Source organism: Amphiprion ocellaris, chromosome 24 (assembly GCF_022539595.1).
Source record: "Amphiprion ocellaris isolate individual 3 ecotype Okinawa chromosome 24, ASM2253959v1, whole genome shotgun sequence".
Lineage (NCBI taxonomy): Eukaryota > Metazoa > Chordata > Actinopteri > Pomacentridae > Amphiprion > Amphiprion ocellaris.
In genome coordinates, this window is record NC_072789.1 from 5,558,069 (window position 1) to 5,573,857 (window position 15,789).

Consider the following 15,789-nt stretch of genomic DNA (forward strand, 5'->3'; position numbering starts at 1 on the left):
AAGCGTGTGATTGCTGAATCACTTCCATCTTTCCCCACTCATTTCTGTCATTTATCCTGCCGTATTTGCTTCGTTTCAACATTTTCCCCTTCTTGTTTGGAAGGAAGAGATCAAGGTTGCTTGACTCCTTTTGGTAATAAATCTCACAAATATTATCCGTGCGCCATCTTTTTCTTCCTATCATCCATTTCCCGGAGCTCATCAGCTCTGCAAATGAATGTTATCTGACCTCACATACGAGGCGGCAAAAGTGCTTGGACAGCAGAGGGAACAAGTGAGGAGAGTTTATCTGCAGTTTTTTTTTTTCTCCCCAGAGGATGAGACCAAACCATGCATAAAAGAAGGCTGGATAGAAGAGACATTCTCAGTCCAGTAGTCCTCTCAGATGAACACAAGCTTTAATCTCAGCAAACAGTGACATCTGCTGAAAATGCCACACTGTGGGGATAAGAGTGGATTTCTTTCCCGCCTCAGAAGTGCAGGCCTTTGGCTCAGGAAAAATAGTCTTTGTGTCATTGCCATTATTGTGCTTGGTCGATGTTTCACTGCTATTAATAGGAGCATTGTTTGTTGTATTAATTTGCATGCCAAACGTGATCAGTGTGATAATCTGCAGATAGTGAACATTCAAATTCAGTACATTGTTCGGTTCTCATTGTTGTAGCAATAGCGTGTGCCAATCTTATCTATATCATTCTCTTTATGCAGTGTTTTCTTCTACATGGACTGATCTAATTTCCCTCAGGGGTTTGTGTACTTTCCAAGTTTCTTCTGCAATTATTCTGCCGTCCGTAAAACCAACCGGCGGTTTATAAACAGCCCTCTGGCTAAATGAAGAAAGAGAAAGGCAACACAACTTGCATGCAGCAGTTAATTTTTAACTTTAAATCAGAGGCTCAAAGGTAATTTTTAAGCAACATAGATCTCAGCTACACTTGCGCAGCAGTTCACTGGTGTATTTATCAGAGAAAATATTGATATTTTCAGGTGCTTTCTTAATGAATGCAGCAACAACAAAGCGGGCTGTCTTACTTATGATGCGCGTTTTTGAAGGATTGCATTGGAAAGCTAATGAACAAAACTTCTCTAAGATTAGTAAGAAACGGCAGACATTTAACTCACATGACTGATCAGCTTTTTCCACTTTCTTTTTTGTGTTTGTGTCCAGATAGCATGAAATATGATCAATAGCAGCCGGCATGAAAGAATATCTCCAACTTCCTTCGGACTTCTATTGATTTTTCTCTCATAGATGAGATTCTTCAACAAGGTTTTTTAAGCAAACAAGTGGTTTTGTTTCCAGCTTCGACTACACAGTTTAGCTATTTTATTCCCCACAGATGATTTAATAGAAACAAATATAATTTGCATTGTTGTTTTCTGCAACATTTCAAAAGTTTGCTTTAATTTTGCTTGATGTTCATGTAAAAAGAAATGGCTGCAAAGGCTGTGACAGCCAGGAAGTCTGGCCATAATCACTCCTGTGTATTGAATGATGAACGTATGTGTTTTTCTCAGAGGCTAGTTTGGTTACTGACAAGCTTCGACATTATAGTCTAAGTCAAGACTATGCAGTGCCAAAGGGCAAGGCTTCCTAAGGTCAGTTGTAATCTCAACTAAAGTTCTGTCACTTCAACATAAATTACATTCATCTGTATGAGTCTCCAGGAGATACAATGACAGGTTCAGACGGAAATCGAGAGTCAGCTCTTCGGACATGAGCACTAATAACCAAGTGACTTCAGCTGTGGTTGCAGCTGCACGTCAAAAACAACCCTCCCGTTTGTCATGCTAGGGTGGAATGTTGAAAAATTGCATTAAAATGCTTCAAACACGAGCTAGAAACGACTCTTCCAGTTCACATTTGATGACAGTTTCTAATCAGCTCCTTTCTGTAGGGAATAAACAAGCTGGTTTTCAGTGGGCTACTGCACAAGCATAGCCAAACCGAAAGTGTCAGCAGCAATAAGAATCATGAAAGGGCATATAAGGGTCAGCAGAATGCCTCTAATGTGGCTGAAAGAAAAGCCAGAAGCGATTTTAGAAAAACTGCATGTTTGGTTGTCAGTGTGCAGGAGTGTCATTTTCCACTTTCTGTGGGTCGCACAGCAATATTCCTCTGTTCTTTTCCTTTGATACTAACCCTTCTTTGTTAGTCAGTTGAAGCTGGTGTTAGTGGTGAATGATGACGTATATGGTCAGAGTCTGAAATCTTGCATCTGTAACCCTCAGAACCCCAACTTGTTTCCAGTTTCTTTGTTGCTCCTGTTGCATTTTTACTCACTGTGGACTTGTTTTTCACTGCAATACAAACTCCTGCACTTCTATGGAAACAGCACAGCCATGGATAGAAGTAAAGGGAACTTAATTCTGCCACGATTCATAAAATAAAGAAAAGTTACATTTCTTTGATTATTTATTCTATAAAAAAAATAAATGGCAAAGAGGTGTTAACAATAATGGGAAATGGTGGCTATAGATACAAGATTTTACTATTTATTTATTTTTATTTTTTCCCTGAATTTTTGACATTTGTCTGCTGGTCTGAGCTGACTCACTAATGGCTTCTTGGTTGCGCTGAGGAGTGCAGAATTTTTTGGTTTTTACAGAATGTGGTTGGAGTGAATGGTTTTTTAATGAGACATGTGTGCTAAAGTGATTTTAGGCTTAGATTTGGTTAATTTTCATATAATTAGTTCAGGAACCATTAGAAAGTTCATCTTTGGTGTGCAGTTTTGAGGTCTGAAGAGTTAATAGATTTGTTGCTATATGTAAAAATATCATGTCTGGCACTGCATAGTTGTTGTGTGTCTGTATATAATTATTCCACTCAAAATCAGCACCAATTATTACATCCCTGCTATTCTGACAAGGCCAATAACAAAAGGTTTTGCGTCTTTTGTTCGCTGATAGGCACCGCAGTCACACCCTCCCTTTATTACTCCATATTCTGCTCTATATACTGTTGTCTGAGGATTTGAACGTCAATCATCAGCAAAAGTTTCACAGCCACAGTGTTGTTGATTATAAAGATCTAAAGAAATGCGCCAGCCTTTGTTAATTATTCTGTGTTTGTGCAGTTTTTTTTTTTTTCGGAAAATATCAATTTTCCTTTCATCAGTTTTCATACAGAGTTAGAAAACCGGCACTTAACACTTTGCCATTCTTAAAGTCCACCCAGTGGTCTGCTTCATTGAGATATAAGCTCTCCCAAGAAAGCAGTGAGAAGTAAGCTGTTTCACTCCATTTAATCACAAATCCCTGTGCTTTTCTTTTCCTTTTCCACCTCTTTCTCTCTCTGCTTTTGCTCCATCTATCTCCAGACAGCTGAGCGGCTCTTCTGGATTTCGCTGACGCTGCGCCTGGTCCCGCCTGGCCTTTTCTGAGCAGGATGGACACTCTGGAGTCAGAGCTGACCTGCCCAATCTGCCTGGAGCTCTTTGAAGACCCGCTGCTGCTCCCCTGCGCCCACAGCCTGTGCTTCGGCTGCGCCCACCGCATCCTCGTCTCCCACTGCACCACCAACGAATCCGTTCAGAGCATCGGCGCCTTCCAGTGCCCCACCTGTAGATATGTCATTTCCCTGAGTCCGGAGCGTGGACTAGAAGGACTGAAGAGAAACGTGACCTTGCAGAACATTATCGATAGAGTTCAGCGGGCTTCATCTTCCGCCGGGCTGCCTCTACCGCTACCCACCCCCCACAGTGGGCCCAACTCCCCCGGAGAGGAAGGGAGCAACCGGTTGGCGCTGGTCCCCGTCAGCGCCGCCATGTCCAGCCCTGGCACGCCTCCAGAGCCGGTCCAGTGCCAGTTCTGCGAGCAGGACCCGCCGCAGGACGCCGTTAAGACATGCGTGACGTGCGAGGTGTCGTACTGCGAGGAGTGCCTCAGAGCGACTCACCCGAACAAGAAGCCGTTCACCGGGCACCGACTCATCGAGCCGATGCCCGACTCCCACCTCAGGGGGCTCCAGTGCCTGGAGCACGAGGAGGAGAAGGTGAACATGTACTGTGTCACTGATGATCAGCTGATCTGCTCATTATGCAAACTGGTTGGAAGGCACAGGGACCACCAAGTGGCAGCACTGAGCGACCGCTATGAAAAACTCAGGGTAAGCACAGAAGAAGATCTACCGCTTCTTTTTTTTTTGTCCTTTTGTACTTTAATCAAATGTATTTGCACTAGAAATCACGTCCATTTTAAAAGATATTTGCCTAATTTTACAGAAAGACAAGGTTAGAGACCTTCTATTCTTTATCTTACACATATAATGAATTTTCAACTTTTAATTTCATTCCGCTGTGAAGTATGAAATTTCCTATTATCCTTACCCAGGTATCTAATTCGATTATCAAGTGCGATTTTATCATCTCATGCTGACTTATTATCTCTCCTGAATAATTAAGCAATTAGCATAATCACTGCACCATGCCAGTGCGCCAGGAGGGTATTCGGAGGCATGCACGGCGAGTGAATATGGGGAGTGTCATTAGTGACGAGGCATGGTGTCTTCAATGAGGTTGCAGGTTAATGAGCTCCAATTGCCTGCCGGTTGTAGGTGTGCTTAATTGAGCGTGGCTATTAGAGCGCGCTGGTAATGGCCACAGACGCAGTGTGTGTGTGTGTGTGTGTGTGTGTGTGTGTGTGTGTGTGTGTGTGTGTGTGTGTGTGTGTGTGTGTGTGTGTGTGTGTGTGTGTGTGTGTGTGTGTTACAGCAGAGATGAAACAGAAATAAATGTGACAGTCCAGATGTGCGCTTATATTAGCCGGATAATCTGTACTATATTTTGGTCCCTGCTCCTTTAATTTTGTCAATTTTTTTTACAATAAATCTAACGTGCCCCAACATCATGCTAGTGTAAATCACTCAAGTGTCTCTCATAAAAAGCCCTTATATCATTTAAATCCTGACTAGGGATGCAATTTTAAAAAACAACATTTAACCACATTAACAATCAATAAACAATGAATTAACCCTTAGATGCTCAAGTGATTGGAGCAACACTCTTCCATAAGTGGGTCAAAAATTACCTGGATAAGAATCAATGTATTTTTATTCCTTTTTTGTCATTTTGGATAAGAATAATCATTTGTATTATTTCTTTGTCCACATAAAAAAGATTTCATGCTTGAAATTTGTTTAGTTTTCACTTTATGATGGATTTTGAACATTTAGATGACTGAAAAAAGAAGAATCCACCTGTTGCTGTTTGTGTACTTCATCACCTCTTGTATAATATCAGTGATAAAGAGCTTGGGGTAGTAATACAAATATTGCATTTTTTTTTAAAGTATTAAAAGGTAACTTAAAAATGTAAATGGAATTTAATCAAGAACATGTTTTTTGAGGAACAGCTGGAATATGAAACGACAAAAACTTTTCATTACAAAGATACTGCAAGAAAACGACCTCACCGGATCATTTTTGACCTACTTATGCATCTAACGGTTATAAACTGTGGAAATGTTTCCATAAGCTAATAAATATCAGATTGGTCACATTAGAAATTTGAACAACAGATGAACCAGATTACTTGAAATATAAATTAAATACCAAAAAAATCACGCAGCAAACGAGCTGTAGCCGTCCACAGTAAATAATCTGATCTACACGATGAAGTGCTCTGTGTCGTTAATGTTCGTCCAGCTGCTGAAAACAGCTGCTCAGCTGGAGCAGATGACCAACAATACTGCCTCACAAACTTCATCGGTCCAAAAAATGAGTCAGTATTTCCTGCCATTTCTATGATGTCGTAAAATGTTGTTGCAATCAGAGCTCCAGCGTTAGCAGCTAGCCTGTATTAGCATGAGCCCCAGTAGATGTCTGAACTGGGCAGGAATTTTTTTACAATGTTATACTGCAGAGTTCATCAACATGACTGCCACAGTTAGCAGTTACACAGCAGAGGCGTGCATTCCTTTAAAGCAAACCCTTACGGGCGGCCAGCAAACACACCTGTAACTCCATCTGTTGAAACAGTACGAGGCTCCACTTGGTGGCAAAATCTGGTACTACAGCACACCTTACATGCATACATTTTCTGACCTTCAAACTGCATGTCTCTCATCCTACGATGGTCAAATTTGACTTTGAATTTGATCACTTTAGTCACTTTATGTTGTTAAAATCAAACCTTTAGCAAAAATGGGTCATTAAAAATGATCAAAAATCAACTGAAAATTAAAATTTCATCGTGATAAATTTTTCTACTCCGTCTTCCAGCCCTATATCATTAAATTATTCATGGAAACACATTTTATAGCAACATCCCTACTCCCAAGTATGGGTCAGACTCCAAAAGTGCCCCTCAAACTTAAGAATCTATGAATATGCAAAGTTTAATCACTGGACACAATTTCAGCTTCACTGAAAGTTGCACTTTTGCAGTTGGATTTTGGTTCTGCTGTTTTCCTTTTAATGCCACAAATTCCACTGGCAAGTTCACCCTATCTGAGCTGGGCCAAGAGAAACTTTGCTTTCAGCAGATGAATCTGCCTTCTGCTGTAAAATTCTGAATACGAGATTCTGCTGTCCAGACAGGGTCAAACATCCATACGCATGGGTTATAACACAGATTTTCTATGATGCAAGTTTTATCCTCAAGTACAGTACAAGCTTACATTTTTAAAGAATCCTTAAAATTAATGTGAAACCTACAGGAGGCCATTGTAAGTCGCCTGGCATAGGGTAGTATGAACTTCTAGAAGTCTTTGTGACAGCTACACTATTGTTCCAAAGTTTGGGGTCACTTAGAAATGTCCTTATATTTGAAAGAAAAGCTTTTTTTTTTCAATGACGATAACTTTAAATGAATCAGAAATACAATTTAGACATTGTTAATGTTGTAAATGACTATTCTAGCTGGACATTTTTAATGGAATATCTCCATAGGGGTACAGAGGAACATTTCCAGCAGCCATCACTCCTGTGTTCTAATGCTACATTATGTTAGCTAATGGTGTGGAAAGGCTCACTGATGATTAGAAAGCACTTGTGCAATTTTGTTAGCACATGAATAAAAGTGTGAATTTTCATGGAATACATGAAATTGTCTGGGTGACCCCAAACTTTTGAACTTTGGTGTATGTAACCTCTAATGTGGAGCAGTTTCATCATTTAAACTGAGCATTTTTGCTGGTTAACCAGCAAAAAAACATGCTGATTACTGTCTACATTAGTTACACATCATAGATTTTCATCTGGAACAATAAGTGAGAAAATACGCCTGACTTTTCTGAAGAGTCATTTACCCTGGGAACATTTTCAGCAAGCCCACAGAAAGTGTTTATTTAGCCTTGCTAAGAGCCCTTAAATGAAATGCCACGGCGTGACTCCTAAGAGAAACAGGTTTTTCTGTTCGGAACACATATTAAAGTATGAAGTAGTTTGCAATGCGCCCTCAGAGACGGGGCATGCCTTTAGCGATATAATGGAACAAACTGAACCAAAATCAGTGATTAGAATTATTCGTTTTCAGGGTCTTGCATGATTTCCATTCTCCTGTTTGCATTTTTGAAACTGTTCCGCCTTCATTGCCGAGCTTTGTCATCACATTTGATGTGTCTCATCAGCAAATTTAAACAGAGAAAAAATACCAGGAAAGCTACAGGCCGGTGCATCGTCTAATTGTCATGATTCTCTCCCTCCATTCATCCAGGGAGAGACAGCACAGGTCAGTGCACCCAGCAGTTATTATACAAGCTCATTATGGGCTCGATCGCACCAGAAAAACTAAGTAGTAGCAGATTTCTCTGTGCTGTGAAGCCTTTTAAGATGCATTATAGCAGGCATAACGTGTCATATTGAGAATGTATGTTTGTGTAATACATGTGTATTCCCATCCCTGAAGAAATATCTAAAGGTTGCATGAGAGGCTCCACGTGAGGAGCACAGGTGGAAGTAATGTGGGATTCACCCTCCCTTTAACTCTGTTTGAATTACAGTTAACTGCCATCTATAGTTGTGCTACTTACATTTATACATTGCATGAGTGGGAGCAGAACACACACATTTCAGCCAATTTTAGCCAAAAAAAGTCCCTGAATTTTCACTTCCTGACCATAGATGAGCCACTATGATGACTTTTAAGTTGCATTTGAGTGCAGAGTTCAATCTAGTTTTTAATTTTTTTTAAAAGAACCTGTTGAAAATTGTTTGTTTGCCAAATTCTAATGAAAAATTAGGATTTTAAGCTTCAATGTGGGTCATTTTCTAGACCACATATGAAAGAAAACTGAATATCTGACAAAAAAAAATGTGATAAATGGCATCATTTTAGCGACTTGTTTTTGGAAATATAAGTTCGCCGAAAGGTTTTTGGTGATCAGAGGATTAACATGAATTGCAGTACGAGCCACATTAGTTCTTAAAAGCCTATTTCCCATTCATTTGTCAATCTCTGTTCAGTAATTCCGAGTAACAAGTTCTTGTTTTACACTTATATGGTACAAAATTACCTAGGATCCGGGGACACAATACTTTCATATTTTTATAAAGCCATAAAAACTTGGAATGATAGAGTAAAGCACCTGTGAGATGTGACTAAACCTGTGGAGTCTGACAGCTGATAGGATTAATGTGACACAAGTAAAGACAAACATGTATTCTGACATTTACTTTTGACAGGACTTTGTGGTTAGCTGAAGTTCTTGATGCTCCTCTTCATATCTAATCCTCCTGCTGTTAAACCTGAATCAGTGCCGTGAGGAAGCCGATAGCAGATGGGAAAAACAAAGCACGTATGACCGCTTCATTAACTCCTCAGCTACTCTCACACAGCCAGGCATGCACATCTGAACACACACACACACACACACACACACACACACACACACACACACACACACACACACACACACACACACACACACACACACACACACACACACACACACACACACACACACACACACACACACACACACACACACACACACACACACAACGCAACGCAACGGTTCTTCCATAATCCAGTGGTAGACACACGCAGCATTTCCTTTCTCACACGCTGAACTAATGCGACTTTTCAGCTAAAAGTTAGAGAAGGAGGCGACCACCTGTTTAGTCCTGACATCAGCCAGCTGGTACATTAGTTTGATACCAACTACGGGTTAAAACCATGTTAGCCGTTACATGACCTCCACAGACCCCAGGCACAGCTTTAAAGAAGGGTACTGTTTTTAACTGGATGTTCAATTATGGATAATATCTGGCAAAATCACAAAACAAGTATTAATTTATATGGTAACTGTAAGTGACACTATTCCACTTAAAAATAAATTCTTTAAATTTTATTTATTTTTGTTTTGGCACTTTTGCTGTTAGATGTTGACTGTTTTAAGAGATTTTATTTATTTAATTTTAATTTATTTATTCATTTTGCAGTGCATGCAATATGCAACTTATTAGATTCATCTTAAGTCAACAAAATCCAATTTTCTGTTAATTAATTGATTGATAAATTGACTATTTCTTATGACTCCCTATAAAACAACCAGGGCTGCTGGTGTGAATGTTGAAGGAGTTTCCAGCACTTTTGCCAAGCTGTTCAGCTTTTAATTATAACTTTAATTCCAGGGTCAGGAGGCCTATTAAGCATGATATGAAACATCATCAGTAAAGTTTAGGGCAGACTACTTCAAAAAGTCTTATTTTTTTTCAGATCACTGATTTGTTTTGCTGTATTTTAAATAACAGCGAGGCTTTAAATATACCTCAGCCTCAGGACAAATTCTGTTCTGATGCTGCTGAGTGCTTTCCACGTCAATTCAGTTCACTTTAATTCATTCCAGTAAACACTTTTCCCTCTCTTCTTTAATTCAACATGTTCGTGGTGGTATTTTTTAAAAGAAACCACATCAAGCAAACAAATCTCGACGGAAACATTCGTGTCATTTTCAATTATGATTCTCTAACACAACTACTTTTAGAAAGTAAAAGTCTGAAAGTACTTCTCTGAGTTGGGTTGAAGTTTGATGAAAAGACAAAGTTTCGTGCAAAAAAACCATAAAAATTAATTGACGTCTATGCTAAGTACCATGGAAACCGTCATGCTGTATTCATACCAAACAGCATATTTGATCTTTAATTCATGAGGTTGGGAAACTTTGCGTGAACTTCTCCAACACATCTGTGAGGTACTTCAAATAGTTAAACTACTACTAGTTGAACTACTTAAGATGTTACAGGCAGTCTTATTTTTCACAGATATGATTTTATTTTTCTTCTCCTTTCATTCTGGAGTCTAACAAGTTGAAACTGTTTTGGTAGTATTTTCTGGAACATTTCATGCATATCACTTTTTGCCCTGATCTGCTGGAATTTGAGATATCCCCGCTCTCCACAGGGGACGAAGGGAAGGAAAAAAAGAGAGAAGAATATCAGATGATTGGAATAGTTTCCTTTTTTCTGTGGCAGTGGTGCTGTGTGTCTGATAAGGAGCCATGGAGGTTATTGTGGGAACACCCATCCTTTTTCAGAGATAAAATTACCCCGTCACAGGAAATTGACGGAGGAGGCAGTTGGAAATAGCTTTTAAAGTCCTTGGCTCTGGGTCTGAGGAGAAAGAACCTTGAGGATAAAAGATGAGAAACTGCTGTGTGTGTGTGTGTGTGTGTTTGTGTGCCAGCCTTGGTTTCAAATCACAGGTTTGTTGTGTTTTGTTTGTAATCCGCTTTCTTTAATCAGCTGCCCTGTAGTGCTGAAACAACATACTTTGTGTTGTCGAGTGCAAACAGACACAAAACATTACATTTGATTCACGGCTGGGCAGATAAGGATGACATTTAGCTTTATGTCCTAAAGCTGCCTCATTCATCTTTTATATCATAAGTTCCCTCAGACTTCCAGAATACAGTCCATCCTATTAGGCTGACATTTTTTAAAACTTCAACTTTGACTTTGGCGAACAGTTCGTAAAATGAATCGCAAAAGAGCAGTGCTGAATACTTTTCCGACAGCCCAAGGTGACGTAGAAGTGCGTCACACTCGTCAGTGCTGCTGGCTTTGATCAAATGTGCAAAAGGCTGGAAGTTTTGACCAGAAAAGGCTGTTAAAATCGACTTCTTAAAGCTGCATTTTTATATATAATTCCAAATCACATGACCTGCTCCACATTTTGTGCATCGGTTTTGTCATTTCTTGTGTTGTTTTTGTCGTTTTGTGTCTCGGTTTACTTGTTTTCTGTCTTGTTTTCGTCATTTTGTGTGTCGATTTCGTCATATTGTGTCTCGATTTTGTCATTTTGTAAAATGCATGCACAATTTAAATCTAGCAGTTAAACTCAACCAGAGCTTTTGAATACAGACAGCTACTACTGCTGCTACTTTACTCAACAACTCTGACCTCAACATCAGACCTAACTGCAAATGTAACACTGAGACGGTTGACTGAACAGAACACTGGGGGGACTTTTGTAATATATATGTATACACTACCTTTCAAAAGTTTGGGGTCCATGAAAATTCACACTTTTATTCATATGCTAACATAATTGCAGAAATGTTTTCTAATTATCAATTAGCCTTTCAACACCATTAGCTAACACAATGTAGCATTAGAACACAGGAGTGATGGTTGCTGGAAATGTTCCTCTGTACCTCTATGGAGATATTCCATTAAAAATTAGCCGTTTCCAGCTAGAATAGTCATTTACCACATTAACAATATCTAGACTGTATTTCTGATTCATTTCATGTTATCTTCATAGAAAAATAAATGCTTTTCTTTCAAGAATAAGGTCATTGGTAAGTGACCCCAAACTTTCGAACGGTAGTGTGTATGCATAATATATGCCTTGTCCCTATGCACAAAGAGGTTACTATTTTTGGTTCATCCAGTGTTCCTCCATTTCTCCTGTGCTACATAAACCAGTCCAAATGGCGATACGTACACCAATGATGCTTGCATGCCTGCATGTATTAGACCAGCATTGGACATTGATGGTCGTAAGCTTTGAACACAATCGTGAACCTAAAAATTTGCATTATTTGGAGATGTGTTTTTACCCATCTGACATATCTAAATCCAACATTTACTATATTTAACTCTAGTTTTGGTCTCCACAACTTGTAAGACAAGCATCTGGCTCTTTTGTTGCTTGTGCTGCACTTTATTACCAGCTCGCTGCCAACTTTACTTGATCTTTGTTGCTCTTTGGGAAGTTTTCTGTGTCTTTTAAGAGGTTGGTTGCTGAAAAAGCACCCTGATGTTGTTGGCTATGCATAGTGCATATACTTGCAGTTATTAAAACCAAAAACAATTGTCAGGAGGATAACATAAAGAACCGTATTTCTTCAGCTACATTGATGCAGATGTATCATCCAGTGGTGATAAAACGTACTGACTACAGCTGCTTTAAGGGTGGTATATTTTTAGATCAAAGATGTTATATTTGGCCATTTCAAAGTATCCATGATTAAAAAGTAATAAACTATGTCCATTCTACTGTATCTCCTTGTTTGTAGTGGAGGACGACCTTGTTCTCTCTTCAGCTGCAGTAAATAAAAGCCATTATTTGAGAATTTACAGTGCAACGTGCAGCACTCACAGCCGACTTTCTTTCCTTTCTGCACTCAATGTTCCCTTTGCTTGGGGCTTTCTTGTCTCTCAATCAAACACACAAACACACACACACACACACACACACACACACACACACACACACACACACACACACACACACACACACACACACACACACACACACACACACACACACACACACACACACACACACACACACACACACACACACACACACACACACACACACACACACACACACACACCTCATCCTTTCTCAGTTTCCCCCCCTGAACAATGTTCTTTTCTTGCTGGGCTGTTTCTTTTTTCGTCTGCTGTGCTTTGCTTTTGAATCGGGGCTCCTTTTATTTTCTGCATCTCTGCTTCTCTCAGACTGACACGAAAACACAAACATATTGTGTCCAATTTACAGAGGAGCCCACTGGTAGGAAAACTAGGTGTGTCCTCTATCAAACAGAGAACACCCACTGCATTGATATGAGAAAAATACAGTGTAGATAGTTGTGCGAGGACAGTGGACACAGCAGCACACAAACAAATGACAAATCCTACAGTTGGAGCTCTTAGTTACCATCTCGCCGTCGCTGTGTTTCCTCAGCTTGCTTCATCTTTAATTTCTATCTCGCCGCTCGCCTTTGTTCTCTCTGTACTTGTCTCCCAGTTTCAGTCTTCATCTGTGTGACTAAGGTTTCTCTGATCTCTCTCTAAACCATAGGACAAACAAGGGAAAGAATTGGACTCGAGTTCTGGCAGTTTGGCAAGCTTTCCTGAGAGCACAATCCTGCTCAGTGTCAGAGCAGATCTCGACAAAATGTAGCTGCTGTGAAGTTCACTTGCCTACCTGTCTTCATCTATGGGCGAGCGAGTGTGTGATGCCCCATCTAAGCTTATCATCGCTGCTCCAGGGTGATTTATCAGCTCATAGCTTACCATTTTTTCCACACATGAACATACGCTAATGACAAAGGGCTTTCACATAAACGGCGCAAAATATGAGGAAGATAAAACATACGCGATTGTAGTGCGGTATAGAACCGTATTTAAGCTGCGAGGAAGATGTTAGGTGATGAAACAAATGCAAAGTTTGCCTCAGTTTCAAAGAGCGGATTCTTGTCGGGTGACATAAGAAGAAGCTGTGAGAGGATCTGAGCGCACCGCAGCAGAACAGCTTCCCACTGATTAAGAGCAGATGCTACTGAAAGAACCTTTGGGGGAAAAAATAACTCACAAAAACTGGCTCCAACTCTGTCAGCTGGCCACATTTTGGAAAGACAAATCTAAATATTTGAAGTGTATTTACATTAAAAGTCATCACGCTACGCTGCATGTCTCAGGAAGGTTTTCATCCTCTGCCAAGTAGCCATGGACAGGATTAGAGACTAATCACCTTGAGAGTAGGAGGAGGGATACCCCACCTATGATGAAATTCATTATTTTGTTGTCTGTGCAAAATTCTGAATCACCTAGATGCTTCTAGAGCACCAGAATCACAAACCAAAATAGACAAATAAGTCGGCCACACTGTCCCCTCCCTTTACTTTCATTTGCAACCAGAAGCATTACATACAGCAACAACAACAACAATCTACTATTAGATATCATCATGAAAATGGATTATAAATTTGTCTGCTCCATTCTGTGTGTGTCTGTTTCCATGGTTCATTGGAATGGAGCAGATTCAAAGTATTCAGAACATACTTGCATGACGTTCCTTTCCACTGCTGGTTTCAGTTTGTGAATTGATTTTGTATCCATGCATCTTAACGCCGAGATAATCTGAATCCATTGGCTTACTGCATATCTAAAACTCATCAAATCAATCCTGGCTTATCTGGGTGAGAGCGGAGATTAACTTTATACAGGGACTGTATTTTTTCTTGAAAATCCGGCTTGGGCCGGCAGCAGAAAAACAGGACAGGCAGACAAAGAGTGAGAGAGATGGTGCGGATGGATAAACCAACAGGATGACTGGCAGGTGATCAACCTGACGGGCGAGCAGGCAGTTCAGCCCCAACAGATACGGTTGGCAACATGGACTCTGCAGATGTGGATTAACCCCACCGTGTCCGGGATGCATTCACACAAACAAACATGTAAACAGATCTTAATTTTCAAATCCCCATTCCCTTGATTATATGCCGCATTGCACTCATGTACATGTAAAGTCAGCAAACCGTGTGCAATATGCCAGTTTGTGTGCACAATTGCACCGGTTTTCCTCTTTGCACACACCGATGCACACATGATGCAGCTGCTGCCTTATTGTTGCGATTCTTGTCCTCCCTGTCATCCTTTAAGAGGTTTAGTTTATTTTTATCTCTATGCAGGATAATAACGACAACGGCGTCACATTCCCGTTGAAGCGGACCTTTATGCTGCTTCTGCTTTTGTGTGTCATCGTCGTATTAAGGCCATCCATTAAGCCTCTAGTGCTACTACAGCGCACACACACAAAAGCACACAAATCCCACCATCTATCTGTGTTTACTGTTTATTCAATATTTCCTCTAGGTACAAATCCTGCATGTAACAGACTTGGCTTTGTTTCCACTGCTGGTAAAAAAGTGGTTAAAGTGACGCAGCATACTGTATCCAGGAAGTCGTTTTTCTGGCTGTAAAGTTGAGTAATTTGCAGTTTTGACAGCACTAAAGGATTTACCTCAAATGTAGCCAGGAAAAACTGTGCTATCTGTCCTGGCCTTGCTGCTCCAGTGCATGCCGTTTTTGGCGGCACGCAGAAAATCTCAGCATTTACAAAGTCTGAGCTTAAATTCATCTGGAAAACAGTTTTGAGCGGGAAAGTGGAGACGCGGCATCAGAGCGGCTTAAGCACGCTTGGTTTGGCAATAATATGAAGGTCTTGGAAGTAAAGGAGACAGCTTGTGCCCAGGCAGATGAAAAAAAAACCTGGGAAAAATGGGGGATGGAAGGGAGGGGAAAAAAGAAAAGAAGGGAGGAGCGTTAAGGGACTGACGTGCTGTCACCTGTTTGTCGGTTTGTTCGCTGAGAGCGCTGCTGCGTCCTCTCATAGGGGAAGCTTTTGATGCCTAATTTGCTGCTTGGCTGAGTTTGCGCATGGCTTGGTGCTCAGTGGAGTGGCTGTCCCAGTCACATCCTCTCCGAGAGTAGGATCCGCTGTCGGAGGCTCGGACGGGGCAGGATGAGGAGGCAGTACAGGGATGAGGGGTATCACCCGCGCTCAGAGGTACGTGGCGGCTTAAATGCACCTTTTTACAAAGACGGGG

The 15,789-nt window shown here is 40.6% G+C and overlaps 1 protein-coding gene across 4 annotated transcripts in view; it reads left to right on the forward strand.

Moving 5' to 3' along the window:
* The window catches only part of LOC111571707 (E3 ubiquitin-protein ligase Midline-1-like), a 68,487-nt gene that overhangs the window by 35,414 nt on the left and 17,284 nt on the right, over positions 1-15,789 (forward strand). For all 4 annotated transcript variants that reach the window (XM_055008515.1, XM_055008514.1, XM_023275005.3 and 1 more), the window contains one exon: positions 3,324-4,111. In XM_055008515.1, the coding sequence (XP_054864490.1) occupies positions 3,392-4,111 (720 nt within the window). In that variant the 5' untranslated portion in view covers positions 3,324-3,391. The remainder of the gene's footprint in view (positions 1-3,323; positions 4,112-15,789) is intronic.